The 17,730-nt window shown below is 41.4% G+C and overlaps 1 protein-coding gene across 3 annotated transcripts; it reads right to left on the bottom strand.

The window, feature by feature from the left end:
- Nucleotides 1-30: 30 nt before the first annotated feature.
- LOC106957188 (vang-like protein 2) lies at nt 31-17,350 on the bottom strand. 3 transcript variants are annotated; one of them, XM_015048459.1, is made up of 8 exons: nt 16,482-17,350; nt 11,915-12,156; nt 6,543-6,666; nt 5,844-6,451; nt 5,059-5,195; nt 4,690-4,822; nt 4,263-4,509; nt 31-3,265 (listed from the first exon to the last, which is right to left on the bottom strand). In XM_015048459.1, exons 2-8 carry the CDS (start codon nt 11,983-11,985, stop codon nt 3,008-3,010), a joined length of 1,578 nt encoding a protein of 525 aa, XP_014903945.1. In that variant the 5' UTR covers nt 11,986-12,156; nt 16,482-17,350; the 3' UTR covers nt 31-3,007. The 3 variants fall into 3 exon arrangements, with proteins under 3 accessions (XP_014903945.1, XP_014903946.1, XP_014903947.1); XM_015048460.1 differs by lacking the exon at nt 16,482-17,350 and adding an exon at nt 12,352-14,173; XM_015048461.1 differs by lacking the exons at nt 11,915-12,156; nt 16,482-17,350 and adding an exon at nt 8,540-8,887.
- Between the last annotated feature and the right edge of the window lie 380 nt (nt 17,351-17,730).

The raw sequence follows: 17,730 nt of genomic DNA, 5'->3' as shown, positions 1-17,730 counted from the left end.
TAATAATAATAAAAAAAGCAATAAAACAGGTGACATTTAAAAATGTGATCATTTATTATAAAGCGTTGGCATCAACTGGAAGCATAAGAGTACAAAAAAATAGTTTCTGATAACAATGTCCTTCGAAGATATTAGCATTTTTAGCAGATGTAAAAGAGGCTAAAAAAGTTGAAGTCAGACGGCATTATGCACCTTCAAGATGTAGAATAATGTAAGTACACATATTTCACTATTTAAATGTATGGACAGATGTGTGAGAGGCCTGCAGTGGCCTCCGGTAATATCCAACAGCTTATTACTCCTGACTACAAAACACAGAGTCAACTATTTATTGATCAGTTAGCTTATTAAAACAAACCTTTCAGAGGCTTTTATAAGGTTTAAGCACTTTACATGTAATCCATATTTGAATTTGAGAGAGCTTGGCTTTGTTATCCAAATACCAACAGTAATACAAGAAAGCAAGTAGCATTACTGAAGTCTTGACATGCTGAGTTTAAACTGCTGTTGTCATGAAACCAATAGCACCAATATCACACTTCCTCTTCTCTCAGCCCACTCCAGTTGCTTTCGTCATACCTGAACTTCTAGTAGAGGAAGATTGTCATTATTTCTCAATAGCTTGAGAAGAACTAGTTTGAGAGGAAGTCAAAATGAAAATGTAAATTTTTGTTTCAATGCGTAATTTTTGTAAGAATTTTTTTTTTTAACAACTCAAAGTTATTCCACTGCAGTACTAATTATACCCCTGCTTGTGTCTTTGGATTCAATTTTAACCCTAGAGCATATCTCCAAGTCAGAATGTAGTTTAATTCACTAGGGAATCCAGTCAGACCTAATAAATGCTCTTGCAGTTCAACATCACACTTAAAACGATATTTTGAGATTATAGTTCTGAAACATTTCTTCTTTTTTAAGTCCATTTGCATAATTCACAGACATACCCTGTGATGGCATTTGCGTGCAAGAGAAGCAGGCGACAAGTAACCGCTGACAACAGTTCTGTAATTTTTTTATAAAGCACTCCTTGCGTTCACAGGGTGGGGTGATGTGCCATTTTCCCTGTTCCATTGGTTTGTCATGGAACAGCAAAGATAAAAAAAAAAAAACTGCCTAGATATTCTGGTGAGAATTCATTTTATCCTTTCGTTTTTGGTGATTTTCGTCTTCTCTAATTAGCTGCAGTGACCAGTAAAAAGAGATTTTCTCCAAGTGGTTCAGTTGAGTAGAAAACAGCATGAGCAGGAGGTTCTTCTTTGAGGTCTACATTAACGTACGTTGAAGTGTTTGTTAAGGCTTTTAGTGTTTGAGTTCACAAAACAGAGAGAAATAAACTATTGTCTTATACTGCAACCAGCAGTACGATCAGTCAGTCCATGACCTTTCAGAGATCCACAGATCTACGTGTTAACTTCAGAAAGAAAAATCAAACAAAGCGTAACGAAGTGTACCGTATAACAATGTAGTGAATGTAGTTGGTGAGTTCACGAGTGGATGCCAACATGCCTCTGTTTAGCATACATTTAGCAAAATGTGTAAAAAAACAAAAGGCAACTTCAAAGTACATTTTGGGCATTTCTCAGAGGTTTAGCTCTCCAAAATATGTGTTGCACTAAACAAAAAGACATCAAATCACGGCATGATCAAGCGAACCCAACAGAGATTGTGGTTGGCAGAGATGGTTAACCAGGCATGTGCACATAAGCTTGTGTCTTTGAAGGGACTTTCCTCTGACATGACACACTTGGCTTATCACTAAAATGTACTTTTTAAAAACATATTTGTGTGGAATACTTGCAAGTATTATCTTCAGGTAACAACAGTCGGTGTAGAAAATTCGAGAAAAGTTCCTATGTGCCAGTAAATAAACAAACTACTCAGCGTACCGTGAACTCTAAATCCACATTTTCCAAACAGAGACAGCTTCACTGTCAGGTTAAGTTCCATCAGCTGATTTCTATACACGGTAATTCTTGTGGCTTGTGACTGCTGTCTTATGCAGCATACTCCACACACACAAAAACAAATCTGTACCATTAACCAAAGCCCTTTAAAAGACGGAGTCCAGAATTTTTGTACCCTCATGTCCAAGTAAAGCTGCAACATTCCTTAAAAAAAGAAAAGTTTCACATGGGAGCTTGTAGATGCAGCCGTGGTATACATAGCGTACAATGTGGGGAAAAAAATGACAGAGTGTGTTATTACTCACTGGAAGCCACTACCTTTCTATGAACAAAAACCACGTTCCAAACAAAGCAATTAATACATTTTTCACATCAAAATTGTTCCTCTTGTCTGTCACGAGAAAGACAGTTGATACACTTCCCTGTAAAAGCGAAGTATTTTTTTATCTTCGTCTGCCATTTCAAGGAAGCAGAACCTTCTACCGCAGTCTAAAAATAATTCAGTTGTTTTTGGTTTCGGATCGTATCATTTTGTTATAAGACTCAGGAAAGGTTAAAATATCATTTCACTTGATTCTGCTTTATAAGGTTACAATTTGAGTTGTACTAAAAAAACAACTACTGAAGAAATAGAAACCAAGATTTGTTCAGCAAAATAGTCTTATCTAAAAGCCTAATACTCTGGTAAAAATAAAAGATTTTTTAGCAGAGTGCTGTGGTGGTACGAAGGGTCATGTTAAATAAAAAACAAGAGAAAAGCAAAAAGCACGGCTGGATCTGGAGCAAAGCCTAAAGAATACATGTTGTTGTGTATGACATTTGTTTAGAGAAGAACGAAGTGTTAGACTGATACTTCCCCCGCAGCAGTCAGATAGAGAAGTGTCTATATCTTTCTTTCTTTAAACTAATATAAAGGACTACGACTTCATCTTTCTTTATCATGGCCGTATGTTTTATGGCTTTGTATTTGGACAAATAATAATAATAAAAAACCATGTAAAATAACACTGTAATACTACAAGGTATATAAAACAAAAACCATGCCCTCGATAAGAAGTATCTTTCAACTTCCCCTTTCCTTCTGTCCAGCTGCATCCGTTCTGCTACACAGACGTCTCTGACTGGAGCTTCATGACAAACTTGTGACTTTTTGGGTCGATAAACTCCTCGGCTAGGCGCAGGAAAGGGAGGGGCATCACCTTGACGACCAAGGCGAAGTCGAGGCGCTTCAGACAGAAGACCTGGCCTTGGCGCAAGGAGGCCGTCACCGCCTCCTCGCTCACTAGTGTCCACTGGCGCCCCCTGTTGTTGTCCAGATACTGGAGGGTGGGACCAGGGCTGAGGTAGCGCTCTAAGAAGGCCTTTAAGGAGAGGAAGAAAAAGTGGGTCACAAGGATTTGTATTATGCAAAATCAACTTTTTTGAGCTTTATTTGATGTCATGTCATTACCCAACCACACACAAAGCTTTTGACTCCTTCATGGATGGTGAAATCACATGTTTGCTGAGCTAATTATAGGAACTTAAACACTCCTGAGAACAGTTACAAAGGGCATCAATGGACGGCATGGAGAAGCATTGTGGTTATGATGTGCTTCAGAGGGAGTGTCCGAAAGGGAAGGAGCTTCTTACGGTGCATTCACACCAGCTCCATTTAGTCTGTTTTAATCGAACTTTAGTCCGTTTGCCTAGAAAGTCTGGTGTGTTTGGGGAGGTGTGAATGCGCAGTTGAACTCTGACAAGGAACTTTAGATCCCTAGATTTTGGTTCGGTTTAAGTGAAGTCTGGCACAGTTTGAATGCATGCCAAGAGGAATGGAGGCCGCTCTAAGAGCAGGTGCAGACTATAGCACAGGGCATTCTGGGTAAATGCAACCATACAAAAAGCATAACTAACAGTAGTGGGAGAAATGTCTTGTGGTCTTTTACCAAAGACAAAAGAAATTCAACAACTGATAAAATCTGACGCCACTCCATGTTTCCATTTTGGGAAGAAGTTAGTTGCTCTACATATCATCTTCAGAGGCTTTTGTGTCATTTCCTCCAGTGGTTCTTGGAACAGCGCCCCCGCAGGTGAGGAGGGGAACAGTTTTATCAGAAGGTTTGGATTGTTTGACACAATGAAGTGTGAAAATGACAACATTTAACAAATGTTGCAATTTTGGCCCTCAATCAAATCAAGTTGATGAGACTATCAGGTATTAAACACCCTTAAAGGGATAGAGGCCTATTTCAAGGCATAATATACAGGTATTTCTATTAAGCTGTTTTTGATATAAGCTGCAGGTAATATAGTTACTTGACTGTGCTTTAAACGGCACTACATTAACATCGCATTTCAGAAGGAACACCTCCTAACCTTAGGTGTCATGTTGTGCGTGATGCAGAACTGCAGATGGTTGATGATGCTCTCCATGGTGTGATAGGACTGCTGCCTGGTGGCCCGCAGGTACTTCTGCATGGCCCGGGCCATGGGGGCGAAGATAGCCTGGGCGGCCTCCCTGGGGTCCATCACCTCCCGTGGGTGTTTGGGAGACGATGTGGGCGTGTCGTCATCCTGGTGACGCTTGATGTGGGTGAAGGCTTCTTCTACTGCCACTACCAGCCTACAAGAACACAAAACAGGATGTACGAGAGGCGGAATGTTTCTACTAGAACATCAACCAAAGTCACCAACTTGATGTATACAAGCTACTGCTTGAACTAGACTGGTCCAGAGGAATTACTTTGGGAGGTCTATCAAGTATCTAAGGAGCAATGTCCAGTGCTTTTCCCTGTATTGCTACCTGGCCCTGCGTTTGCGGAGCCTCCTCTCCACCTCTGCCTCCTCGTAGTAGTACTCGTTATGGGAGTTGTCTCTTCTCCGAGCGGCGGCTGCTATCATGGCTCTGGACTGGCCTGTGGAGTTGTTGGTGTTCTCTGTGGGCAGAAACATGCCTTTAAATTGTTCCATCTAAAGGATGGATATGACCATCCGTTTCATCTTTTGATTACACGAAATAAGGAAAGTGCCAGTTCAGACAGGTGAGGCACCAATAAGGCCTTTTCAACCAAGCTACTGATCTTTGTACTGTATGTATCACATTAAATATAAAATAAACTCTACATTTAGAACAGCGATGGGTTCTTATAATATAAAGGAGACAAAAATTTACCTTCTTCCAGGTTGTAGACTTTGAAGGAGGACATCTTCTTGGTAAGGATGGACTTGGGGAGGTTAAGCAATGCTGGGTTATAGACTGGGAAGTCGCTGTAGTACTGGTCCAGAACCCACACTCCTGCCCTCTGGATGCTGCATTGCACCAGAAAAAGGGGGACATGACTAATTTGCTGCATTTTAGAAAGGGAAAGTTGTTGTCGGGATGTTCCACCGTGGCAGCTACACAACAGCAAAACGTCAGGAAGTGGTGCGCCACAATGAGTCATGACTGGGGGGCGATGATAACGGGCCAAGAGGATAAACAGTTATATTCAAAGCACAAATAATAATCTACTTTTATGTTATATTAAGGCATATCAGCTAAATCACCTGCCTTGTAGTAAGTGCTTTGATTGGACCAGATCTCTTCATGTATTTTCTCTTGACCCTAATGTGGCTAAAGCAGAACAGTTCAGAAACATGTTGCAGTTGCTCTGCTGAACTATTTTAGGTGTTTGAGGTTTCATTTCCCTGCTGCTTCAAAGTGCATTTAAATGTCACTGCAAGCGTTCATGTAACAGCATCTTTCAAACCACGTTAGACGCAGTATGAAGAATTATGGCGGGTGAATGATGCAGTTCACAAATCATCAGCCAAGAAAGTCTTAACCAGTCTGTTAGATCATTATTATGCACAGGTATGTCAGATAAGCAATGAATTTGAGTGATTTCTCAGGAATTTGACAAGAATTTGTGCTTTTAATCGCCGACTGACCCATTAATTGAAAGCATTTATACTGACCTAAGATGCCCCACGTTGTAGAACCGACTGACTCCATCAGCGGTCCTGACCACCTTCAGACAGAAAGCGGGCCGCAGGTGTCGGACCTCCAGCAGAACCAGAGCCAGATACTGAATGAACAGCAGTGCATCCACCAGAGATGCGGCATATCCCACGATCCCCCTGTAGTCCGTCTCGTGGGGCTCCAGGACCCGGACGCCGTAGAAGAGCCAATAAGACGCAACGAAGAGAAAGACCAGCGCCAGGAGCAGACAGCGGAAGACAAAGAAGCGTGGCAGAGTGGCCCTGGATGGGCGGAGGAACAACGCCCACGTGGAGATGAGGAGGATCAGGAGTTTGAAAGCCAGAGAGATGTAAAGGCCCTCACATGGCGTTCCACAAGGGTCCAATGTGTCCCGCCAAAGGAGCTGTGGAAGGGCGAGGAAAGCCAAGGGAGTGATTACAGAAATGAGCCCCAAAATGGCTCCTAGAACGGGGCTGATGTAACGGCGACAGTCGAGAGGCAAAGAGTCCTCCAAGTCCTTAGAGATCCGAGTCAGATCTTCATTGGAGATACTGTCCACAGAAGTCCCGGTGACCACGGTGGTGGTCTCACCCCAGTTGTCGTCCTGTGGGAACATAAGAACGGTGGGTGTTGGTGATCATGTGTTCACATAGATCCCATCTAAAGACAGACGAGTTGCACAATGAAAATCTGACCCGGTCGTCTGCTACGGTGGACTCAGGATCCAGCAGCGGCTCGCCCGGGGCCTGGATCATCACAGACTTATCTCCACGGATTGAGCCATCCCGATTCTTCAAGCGATGCCGGTCCCTTCTCTCCCTGAAGAAACAATGGAAATCAGTGTAAATGTCAGGAATAAGTAGTCGTTCAGGGACAATAAGCATTTTCTGGAGAAATTACTCACTGTTTGTGGCTTTAAGATACTTTTGGAGGGGTCATATTACAGCATTTACATAGAACAATACACATTGTTCTATGTAAATGCTGTAATGTTACTTAATGGCTAACATTGATCGAAAGACACTCTATCTCACTATAATTATAATCATGCTATTCAAATTTGAGGTTGTGTGATACAGCTTATTTTATCCAGTTTCCCAGAAAGATTAACTTGCTGACCCAGAATCAGCTGGTTGCAGTTACACTAATTCATTTAAGAATTTAATCGGGATTAAGTTATCTGAAATGACGGTGCACTTTCATTCACAGCAATTGACCTCATTATACAAAACTTGGGTATTTTTATATACAGTATGTAAGCTCTTCTTTTAAGACAAACTTTATTGTTTGGAATAAAAGATTTTTTTTTCTATTCACAGGCATGTTTGACTATTGCACAGAAAGACATTTTAGGAAAAGGACTGTCAGACTGTGAAAGTACAGAAAAGTAGGTCATGATAACATAACTTATAATAGACCGGAAAACAATCATGAAGCGATTCATGATTGTTGAAAGACAACAGAGCAAAATAAAAGGTTCAACATCAAGGTTACATTTCAACTAAAAAAAAAAGTTCATCTATTTTGGTATTCAGGAAATGCCAGGAACACTCATATAGGTTATAGATCAGCTCAAGCTGCAAACTTTTACCTCAATGAGTCACAGCATCACAGTTTAAATATACACACATTTAGAACAATGACTGACCCGAGAGCTTCCCAAATAATAAAATCCATGATAACTTTAAGTTTAAAACACTGACAGAGAGTTTAAGTTAACAGGCTGTGCCGCTATAAGGCAGGTGGATTCAAAACTTTTTTGTAATACTTTTATTTCAAACATTGGGTAATTTTCAGTTGCTTTTTGAACATTACTTCAACTCCTTGATTCCCTTCTTTACCTTATATGAAATACAAAAGTTTAAAAAGGGAGTTTTGGTCTTGTTCATTTTGAAAGATTTGCGATTTAGTTGTCAATCCAGAAACTTCCTGGGACGAGACACAAGAGACTATTCATCCCCAAGGGTAATTACTTTTGACTTTAAAATAAAAAACCATTTGCAACAAGTTAAGCCTCAACAAAAGTGCTGCAAAAGTGTGGATCCAACTCTGTTTTATTTGGGGACATCTAGTGGAAATACTGGAGATTGCAAGCACTAGTATTAATGCCTGACTTCATATTCCACTTGGTCTGGTGTAGAAAACCCCAAATCAGTCCACCAATCCATTCGCTAACCCTGCTGTTTGGAAAGAGGGCCCAGTCGTCTGACCTGGATATCACCGGGTGAGAGCAAGGCATTCACACAGGAGATCTATCCATAAGCACAAAACTCACATCAAATATCAATTTAGAACAGTCAAATAACATAAAATGCATCTATACCAGCTTTGCCCACCAAATGTCTGAATTTGTTTACCTCTTATTCTTTGCAAAATACAAAAATCTCAGTCAGATTGGCTAAAGAAAGTCTTTGAACATTGAATTTTAAGCTTTGGATCACATTCTAAATTAGTTTCACGTCTGGAGTCTGTTAGATCATCCTAATCCAATACTCTTTGATCTGACTAATTTCATTGCAGCTCTGGGAGTGTGTGTTGGATCAACGTCCCAATGGAAGGTGAACCTCCACCACAGCAGTATCATACAGGTTTTCATCCATATTGTCCCGTATTCGCGCTAACAGCAAGTACATTACAAGACACAGTAAAGATCTCACTCTAAAGACAGCGAGAAACAAACACCATCCCCTACCTGTTTTTGCGGGAGGTACGCGAGTGGGACGACTTGTAGGAATATCCCGAATACATTGACTCGTTGTCCATGTCGGAGGCCAGCGGTGGGCGGAGTTTCCGTGCCACTCCCGTCCCCGAGCCGCCGCCTTTCTCCCACACCACGCCCAATTGGCTCTTGCGGTTGCTGATGGACTTTGTGGAAAGGACCAACGGAAGACGCAACAAGTCCACTTTACTCCTGAGGGAATCTATCTTGGAGGCCTGAGGGGAAAAAAGGAGGAAGGATGAGAGAGGAAGGCAATGTGAGAGAAAAGTTGCAGGATCTGCAACCGAGTAGAGCGTACTGCCTGTGTGAGCCGAGGGACAGAGGAGAGATTAGGAGTGAGGAGAGAGTGCAAAGGAAGAGGATAATTTGTCATGTGAGACAAGTAAAACTGTCTCGAAAGGGGCACATACCAAGCAGCCATGAAAAGAAGAGAGACAGCATTGTTAAAATGTTGGCACTGTGCGCTCTGTTGAAAGGCTGTGTACTGTCGGCAGCGCAGGACATAGCTGAGCCCATTCTTCCGTCTTATGGGAGACTTTTTCATGAGAATCCATAAGCGTATTGGCCCAGAGTGTGTTCTCAGCCTGATAAAGGCCAACTACGCCACCTTCCATACCAGGCCTCGAGTCTCCAGCATTCAGGAAGCATCAAAGAGGAGGCCAAGTATTTGCACAGATCCACAACATGCTAGTTTTACATTAAAGCTAAAGAGGAAATGATTAAAAACATGCAACATGCTGAATATTTTCTTGCTCTTTGCAATGTCGAGTTGACGTCCGCACACAGGCGCCACATTCCCAAGAGTCCCCTGTGGTTTCTCAGGGCAACACAACTCAGCTACTACAATGGGGATGAATGGGAGTCTAGGGGTGAGAAAAGACAAAGGAGGGAGGTGGTAGTGGGGTGTCGTCATGGAGACCAGAACAACAACTCAGTGCTTCGTCTCCTCCTCGACCCCCTCGGCTATACACACCCCCAGAAAACAAAAACAGACAATCCTTTCACCAAAGCTGTGAATCTGACTCCAGTTCAAGGACGCGTTTGACTTCATCTTCCAAATCTGATCCAGTTTCTGTTTTTTTTTCTGTCTTTGTCAGGACAGGACTCGTGTTGTCTTCTTGGTACCTTACAAACTAACCTATAATCTAATAACCAACGTCCTCGTGCTTTCTCATTTGTGCCCTAACCTCCTGTTTCTGCTTTCTATATCGGACACTCCAATTTGCGCTGAGGGATTTCATGTGATTCCCACGTGGAATTCTATGGCGGGACGTTCGGCAAAGCAGAGAGGCGCATAGCGGAAAACATTTCGGGTGAATTGGACTGTAATATGCTCAATTCACCTGAATATTCCTTCTAAGGGGGGATATTGCAGTATCTGTTATCAGCTCTTAGAATCAAACAAAAAAAGCCACTTCAAATGACAAAGATTGGACCCATTTTTCCACCTTTTGAAAAACTCCACAGACAGGAAGTTGGGTACGAATTGTTAAAAGGAATCTTTCTACGCTCAATCACATTTTAAGTACATTTTGTGACATAATTCTGGTATCTGACCTCTGATTATGTCACCAGGCAAAGCAAAAAAAAACAAACAAAAATCATTAAACTAGTGAAACAGGATCCCAATAGCTCTTTTGAGATTCCCTTGGTGATGCTTGGTCATGTTTTCCTCTTGTTTTATTTTTGGTTAATGGTTTTCATAGGTGGCTCGTCTTAGTTCAAATTAAGCAGACTGGTTAGGCCAGAGGGCTTAAAAAATCTAATGAATTCCCCTTAAACATTCAGGTACAAGTACTGGACAGAAAATGAGGGTAAAAGCAGCTACAGTTCAAGAAAAGACTTGGAAGACCTTCAAAAAGCTTATGGAACGAGTGATTTAGACCTCCTTATAAAAGGTCTATGTCTGGTGAGCAGCCAAATGGACTTCTCTCAATTCCTAAAGACATTTTATCTCTCCCGCAGAGTGCTCTGTCAGATTTGAACATGGGTTGAAAGTATCGGGTTCATTTAGGAGCAATCGCACTAATAGGTTCCTTTACGGACTCGTCTGTTTTACAGGCATTCACACCTCAAGACATGTGACCCAAACAACTCAGGTGTTGGCATCATCAAGTGGCAATGTTCCAGACATTGAACAGATTACATGGTAGAGTCCATGACTCATGAACTTTACAGTCCAATTAGTGGCTTTAGCAACCCTATCTGTGCGATTGTAGCTCTGACTGCAACTTCTAAACTTGAAACTTCTGACTTGTGTTCAGAAATTACAAAAATAAAATTATCCGAATGATTGATGAAATGTCTACAAAAAAAACAAAAAGGAAGCTCAGCTGCCTTCTGTGAAAGGAACAAGAATTATCGAGGATGATAGACTCTACAACAATTTATTGGAGAGAAAATCTGAAGAATGGTGGCACGACTGGAGGACTTTAAATTTTAAGTGATATTTTTTTTTTTAAAAAAAAGCAATTTGATATTTGAAGGACGCCTTAAAATGCAGGATGTTGTATATTAATAAAACCTGCAAGACTCCCTTTGCTGACATTTACAATAACTTACATGAAAGCTAAAGAAAACTTCGGAACTGGTTCTCATGGTTGCTTGTGTTTTTTTTATGCTGCAATTGGACAAAAATGATAAATTAAGGCCTTCATGGTGAAAACAAAGGATAAAAATAGCTCCACTATCACACAGTGTCACACAAATCGGAGTGCTCCTATTATTTTGTAGCTAAAAATACAAATCCCATTGACCTAAGAACCTAGTTTCCCAAGAATGACACGGAAATTATATTTAGAGCTTTGCTGCAGATCAGGAAAATGTTCATATATTGGAGTACTGGTTCAATTAGACTGTTAAGAAGTGTGTTTAGTAGCTACAGTAAATCTAGATGTTTATCGCCTGGTACAAAAAGACTCGTATTTTAAGGTCAAGGACATTATAGTAAGACATGCTAGCGAGTGAGAAANTCTATACCAGCTTTGCCCACCAAATGTCTGAATTTGTTTACCTCTTATTCTTTGCAAAATACAAAAATCTCAGTCAGATTGGCTAAAGAAAGTCTTTGAACATTGAATTTTAAGCTTTGGATCACATTCTAAATTAGTTTCACGTCTGGAGTCTGTTAGATCATCCTAATCCAATACTCTTTGATCTGACTAATTTCATTGCAGCTCTGGGAGTGTGTGTTGGATCAACGTCCCAATGGAAGGTGAACCTCCACCACAGCAGTATCATACAGGTTTTCATCCATATTGTCCCGTATTCGCGCTAACAGCAAGTACATTACAAGACACAGTAAAGATCTCACTCTAAAGACAGCGAGAAACAAACACCATCCCCTACCTGTTTTTGCGGGAGGTACGCGAGTGGGACGACTTGTAGGAATATCCCGAATACATTGACTCGTTGTCCATGTCGGAGGCCAGCGGTGGGCGGAGTTTCCGTGCCACTCCCGTCCCCGAGCCGCCGCCTTTCTCCCACACCACGCCCAATTGGCTCTTGCGGTTGCTGATGGACTTTGTGGAAAGGACCAACGGAAGACGCAACAAGTCCACTTTACTCCTGAGGGAATCTATCTTGGAGGCCTGAGGGGAAAAAAGGAGGAAGGATGAGAGAGGAAGGCAATGTGAGAGAAAAGTTGCAGGATCTGCAACCGAGTAGAGCGTACTGCCTGTGTGAGCCGAGGGACAGAGGAGAGATTAGGAGTGAGGAGAGAGTGCAAAGGAAGAGGATAATTTGTCATGTGAGACAAGTAAAACTGTCTCGAAAGGGGCACATACCAAGCAGCCATGAAAAGAAGAGAGACAGCATTGTTAAAATGTTGGCACTGTGCGCTCTGTTGAAAGGCTGTGTACTGTCGGCAGCGCAGGACATAGCTGAGCCCATTCTTCCGTCTTATGGGAGACTTTTTCATGAGAATCCATAAGCGTATTGGCCCAGAGTGTGTTCTCAGCCTGATAAAGGCCAACTACGCCACCTTCCATACCAGGCCTCGAGTCTCCAGCATTCAGGAAGCATCAAAGAGGAGGCCAAGTATTTGCACAGATCCACAACATGCTAGTTTTACATTAAAGCTAAAGAGGAAATGATTAAAAACATGCAACATGCTGAATATTTTCTTGCTCTTTGCAATGTCGAGTTGACGTCCGCACACAGGCGCCACATTCCCAAGAGTCCCCTGTGGTTTCTCAGGGCAACACAACTCAGCTACTACAATGGGGATGAATGGGAGTCTAGGGGTGAGAAAAGACAAAGGAGGGAGGTGGTAGTGGGGTGTCGTCATGGAGACCAGAACAACAACTCAGTGCTTCGTCTCCTCCTCGACCCCCTCGGCTATACACACCCCCAGAAAACAAAAACAGACAATCCTTTCACCAAAGCTGTGAATCTGACTCCAGTTCAAGGACGCGTTTGACTTCATCTTCCAAATCTGATCCAGTTTCTGTTTTTTTTTCTGTCTTTGTCAGGACAGGACTCGTGTTGTCTTCTTGGTACCTTACAAACTAACCTATAATCTAATAACCAACGTCCTCGTGCTTTCTCATTTGTGCCCTAACCTCCTGTTTCTGCTTTCTATATCGGACACTCCAATTTGCGCTGAGGGATTTCATGTGATTCCCACGTGGAATTCTATGGCGGGACGTTCGGCAAAGCAGAGAGGCGCATAGCGGAAAACATTTCGGGTGAATTGGACTGTAATATGCTCAATTCACCTGAATATTCCTTCTAAGGGGGGATATTGCAGTATCTGTTATCAGCTCTTAGAATCAAACAAAAAAAGCCACTTCAAATGACAAAGATTGGACCCATTTTTCCACCTTTTGAAAAACTCCACAGACAGGAAGTTGGGTACGAATTGTTAAAAGGAATCTTTCTACGCTCAATCACATTTTAAGTACATTTTGTGACATAATTCTGGTATCTGACCTCTGATTATGTCACCAGGCAAAGCAAAAAAAAACAAACAAAAATCATTAAACTAGTGAAACAGGATCCCAATAGCTCTTTTGAGATTCCCTTGGTGATGCTTGGTCATGTTTTCCTCTTGTTTTATTTTTGGTTAATGGTTTTCATAGGTGGCTCGTCTTAGTTCAAATTAAGCAGACTGGTTAGGCCAGAGGGCTTAAAAAATCTAATGAATTCCCCTTAAACATTCAGGTACAAGTACTGGACAGAAAATGAGGGTAAAAGCAGCTACAGTTCAAGAAAAGACTTGGAAGACCTTCAAAAAGCTTATGGAACGAGTGATTTAGACCTCCTTATAAAAGGTCTATGTCTGGTGAGCAGCCAAATGGACTTCTCTCAATTCCTAAAGACATTTTATCTCTCCCGCAGAGTGCTCTGTCAGATTTGAACATGGGTTGAAAGTATCGGGTTCATTTAGGAGCAATCGCACTAATAGGTTCCTTTACGGACTCGTCTGTTTTACAGGCATTCACACCTCAAGACATGTGACCCAAACAACTCAGGTGTTGGCATCATCAAGTGGCAATGTTCCAGACATTGAACAGATTACATGGTAGAGTCCATGACTCATGAACTTTACAGTCCAATTAGTGGCTTTAGCAACCCTATCTGTGCGATTGTAGCTCTGACTGCAACTTCTAAACTTGAAACTTCTGACTTGTGTTCAGAAATTACAAAAATAAAATTATCCGAATGATTGATGAAATGTCTACAAAAAAAACAAAAAGGAAGCTCAGCTGCCTTCTGTGAAAGGAACAAGAATTATCGAGGATGATAGACTCTACAACAATTTATTGGAGAGAAAATCTGAAGAATGGTGGCACGACTGGAGGACTTTAAATTTTAAGTGATATTTTTTTTTTTAAAAAAAAGCAATTTGATATTTGAAGGACGCCTTAAAATGCAGGATGTTGTATATTAATAAAACCTGCAAGACTCCCTTTGCTGACATTTACAATAACTTACATGAAAGCTAAAGAAAACTTCGGAACTGGTTCTCATGGTTGCTTGTGTTTTTTTTATGCTGCAATTGGACAAAAATGATAAATTAAGGCCTTCATGGTGAAAACAAAGGATAAAAATAGCTCCACTATCACACAGTGTCACACAAATCGGAGTGCTCCTATTATTTTGTAGCTAAAAATACAAATCCCATTGACCTAAGAACCTAGTTTCCCAAGAATGACACGGAAATTATATTTAGAGCTTTGCTGCAGATCAGGAAAATGTTCATATATTGGAGTACTGGTTCAATTAGACTGTTAAGAAGTGTGTTTAGTAGCTACAGTAAATCTAGATGTTTATCGCCTGGTACAAAAAGACTCGTATTTTAAGGTCAAGGACATTATAGTAAGACATGCTAGCGAGTGAGAAATGCGTCTGAGTGTTTCTTGAGTTTAGCACAACCGTCTTGCTAAGTGAATGTAAACAAAACCATCTCTCTCTCTCTCTCTGGCTCTCGTTGAGTCACAATGGAGTCAATCCTATTGATTGGTGCAACAAGCTTTCTCCTCTCCTAATTCAATCAAAACATATTGATTTCCATTGGATACCAAGATCAGCTCCATATCCAGTGTGATCCCTTCACTGACAGCGCGGAAGCTAAATATCGAACATAGCTGTTTACAGATGTACACAGAAATTACCCAGTGATGATGATGAAGATGATTTAGCATTTGACTGGCCCATTATCAGTCGGAAACCAGTCGTTTTTGCGTACTGACGTTCTCGACGAAATGCAAGCGAATTAAAAGTTCTCTGCTTACAACAACATTTGTGGATAAAAGTAGTGTTTATTTTATTCATTTGACTACCAGAAAGTGGTCACTGTTATGTTGTTGCTGTACATACAAAGGTGGGAGGTTGGTTGTTTAAAATTATCTCTCTGAATGTCAAAAAGAAGGGGTTTGATTTATCTCATGAAGGAATGTGTAAAATTTTATGCTATAGTGACTTGGAGGAAATCCATGACTGTCTATTAAGCCCGTGTATACAGTTGAGTCAAACCTTAAAAGAAAGCCACGAAAAGCAGAGAAATAATAACAATACTCAAAGATTTAAAAAGAAGAAAGATTTTCAAAAAAATAAAATAAAATAAAATAACTGTAAAAACAATTATTTGTTTATTGCCAGGGTATAGCTTTGCAGCCATAATGCTAATGCCCAGGGCAGCATTAGAAACAAGGGCACAAAAATATTATATTATATTACAGAAACTGTCTTGTTTTTTTCTTGTTTTGGTGCTGCATAGTCCAGGACACTTATAAATTAGATTTTTAATCTCAAAGAGTTTTCTTCCTGGTTTAAAGACTGACAGAAAGAATTATTTAGCCCCTTTTGTCCTTTAAGGAGCTCTCTCTGGAATCCTAATGACACAAACATTATGTAACTTATTCAAACATGCCTTCTCTTCCTTTAAGGTTTGTATATTTAGAAAAAGTGCCACACACATTGTGTCCTACCAGGGGGCAACCCCACCCCACTCCGCCCCGGCTTGGGGACGGCACTGGCAGAGGTGCTTTTTGAGACAAAGCAAACACACCCAACGTGTAGTGATGCGGTTGGATGCAGTCATTCGCTAAACAAACCCAAGCCGGAAAGGCGCATGAGACCGCCGTGAGAACAAACTCCACAAATACAAAGTTAAAAGCTGCCTGGTTAAAACTGCGCGGTGCGTAAATTCGCACACACGCAGCCGGACTTAAAGCAGGAAAGTGCGCGTCAGTGTGCACCACATGAAAGCGTGCAAACATTTTTTAGTCCAGCCGCAGAGATGTTTGCCAGCTCATCAATCCTCGACCGGTAGACCGGGGCAATAATAATAATCGAAAAAGATAAAAATGCGTGACAACTCTAAACTTGTGGCAAGTTTTCATATTGCAAACTTATGCGACCAAGCAGCCTAAATGAAGACGTAAATATAAACCCCGCAGGGTGGTCTCACCTTACTGCTCAAAAGAAAAAAAAGAAAAAAGACGCCTCCGACACAAAGAGCCAGTTAGCAGCGGCGTCCCTCATCAAAAAGTCCACCTTTTTGTCTTTCACTTTACGTCCTTTCTCATCAGTCTGCGCGGTTTCCAACGGCCATTAAGGTGAAAATTACAAATCAGCCCCAAAGCTCACAGTGCAACAATCTGTTGTTTTTATTTTCCAAGGGAAATCTTCCCCGCGTCCCTCCCACAAAAACGTTTCCTCAACAGGCTGCTACCAACACCTCATCACGGGGCTCCGCCGCATCTGTTGTGTCCCGGAGTCCCGCTGAGTCGGGATGGGTGGACTATACAACGCCGGGCTGAGAAGCGTCGAGATAAAACTGGGTTCACGCGCAACTTCCGGTGAGGGGTTTGGGAATTAAAAGCCGTTTTGGAAATTTATGACAAGTCGTGCACGTTACTGTTTCATTGAGACAAAAAATGTTTTATTTACTTTATCTTTCATTCTTAGTCACTCCGTCCGTACCGTTGTTGTTCACATTCTGACTCATTTTATGAAGTTTTTTTTGTGATACAGCAGCTAAGTTTAGTAATTGTAGACCGAAAACTACAACCAATGCTCGTATTTTTCATATAGAAATTTGAAACTTTCTGCATGAGAGTATGTTACAACTGGTAATCCAACAAAACATGGCGTCAATATATTATTTGTGAACTCAACAAATTCAGGCAATAACCGTTCAAAGGAAGTCAGACCAAGTCCTGTTCGCAGTTTTCCCCCAAATCATGTAGGGGACCCACCAAACATGTGGGCTCTGATCAGATTAGACCAAGACAGAACGTTTTGGTATGTGAAATACTGTAAAAGTGCTTAGAAACTAACACTGAACATCGTGAATACGTTATTCCCATGGTGAAACATGGCGGTGGCAGCGCAATGTTGTGATGGCGCTCAGCAAAACCACGGAAGATTAAATGCAAGACAATATAATTGGCAATATTTTTGAATTACTGTCAAATACCTTGGTAGATGCCGCTGTTCTATCACCGCATTGACTCAAAATTATTTGAGTCAATGCGGTACTTAATTACGTCACAATCAGACTCATCCAGGGTTCCAGTGGTTTTCTTAGGGAAATTATTCACTTATGTCCTTCGCAGTCGTTTCGGTTTTATTTTGAAGGTCCATATCCGGTTTTGTCTGGACTGTTGGTTGAAGATGGACGCTTTTCTGCTTTGCTGAGCACATCACCCAGTTCA

The sequence above is a fragment of the Poecilia latipinna genome, unplaced genomic scaffold (genome assembly GCF_001443285.1).
Source record: "Poecilia latipinna isolate Pla-1442-1.1 unplaced genomic scaffold, P_latipinna-1.0 Scaffold884, whole genome shotgun sequence".
Classification (NCBI taxonomy): Eukaryota; Metazoa; Chordata; class Actinopteri; order Cyprinodontiformes; family Poeciliidae; genus Poecilia; species Poecilia latipinna.
This window is presented reverse-complemented; position numbering and strand designations above follow the sequence as displayed.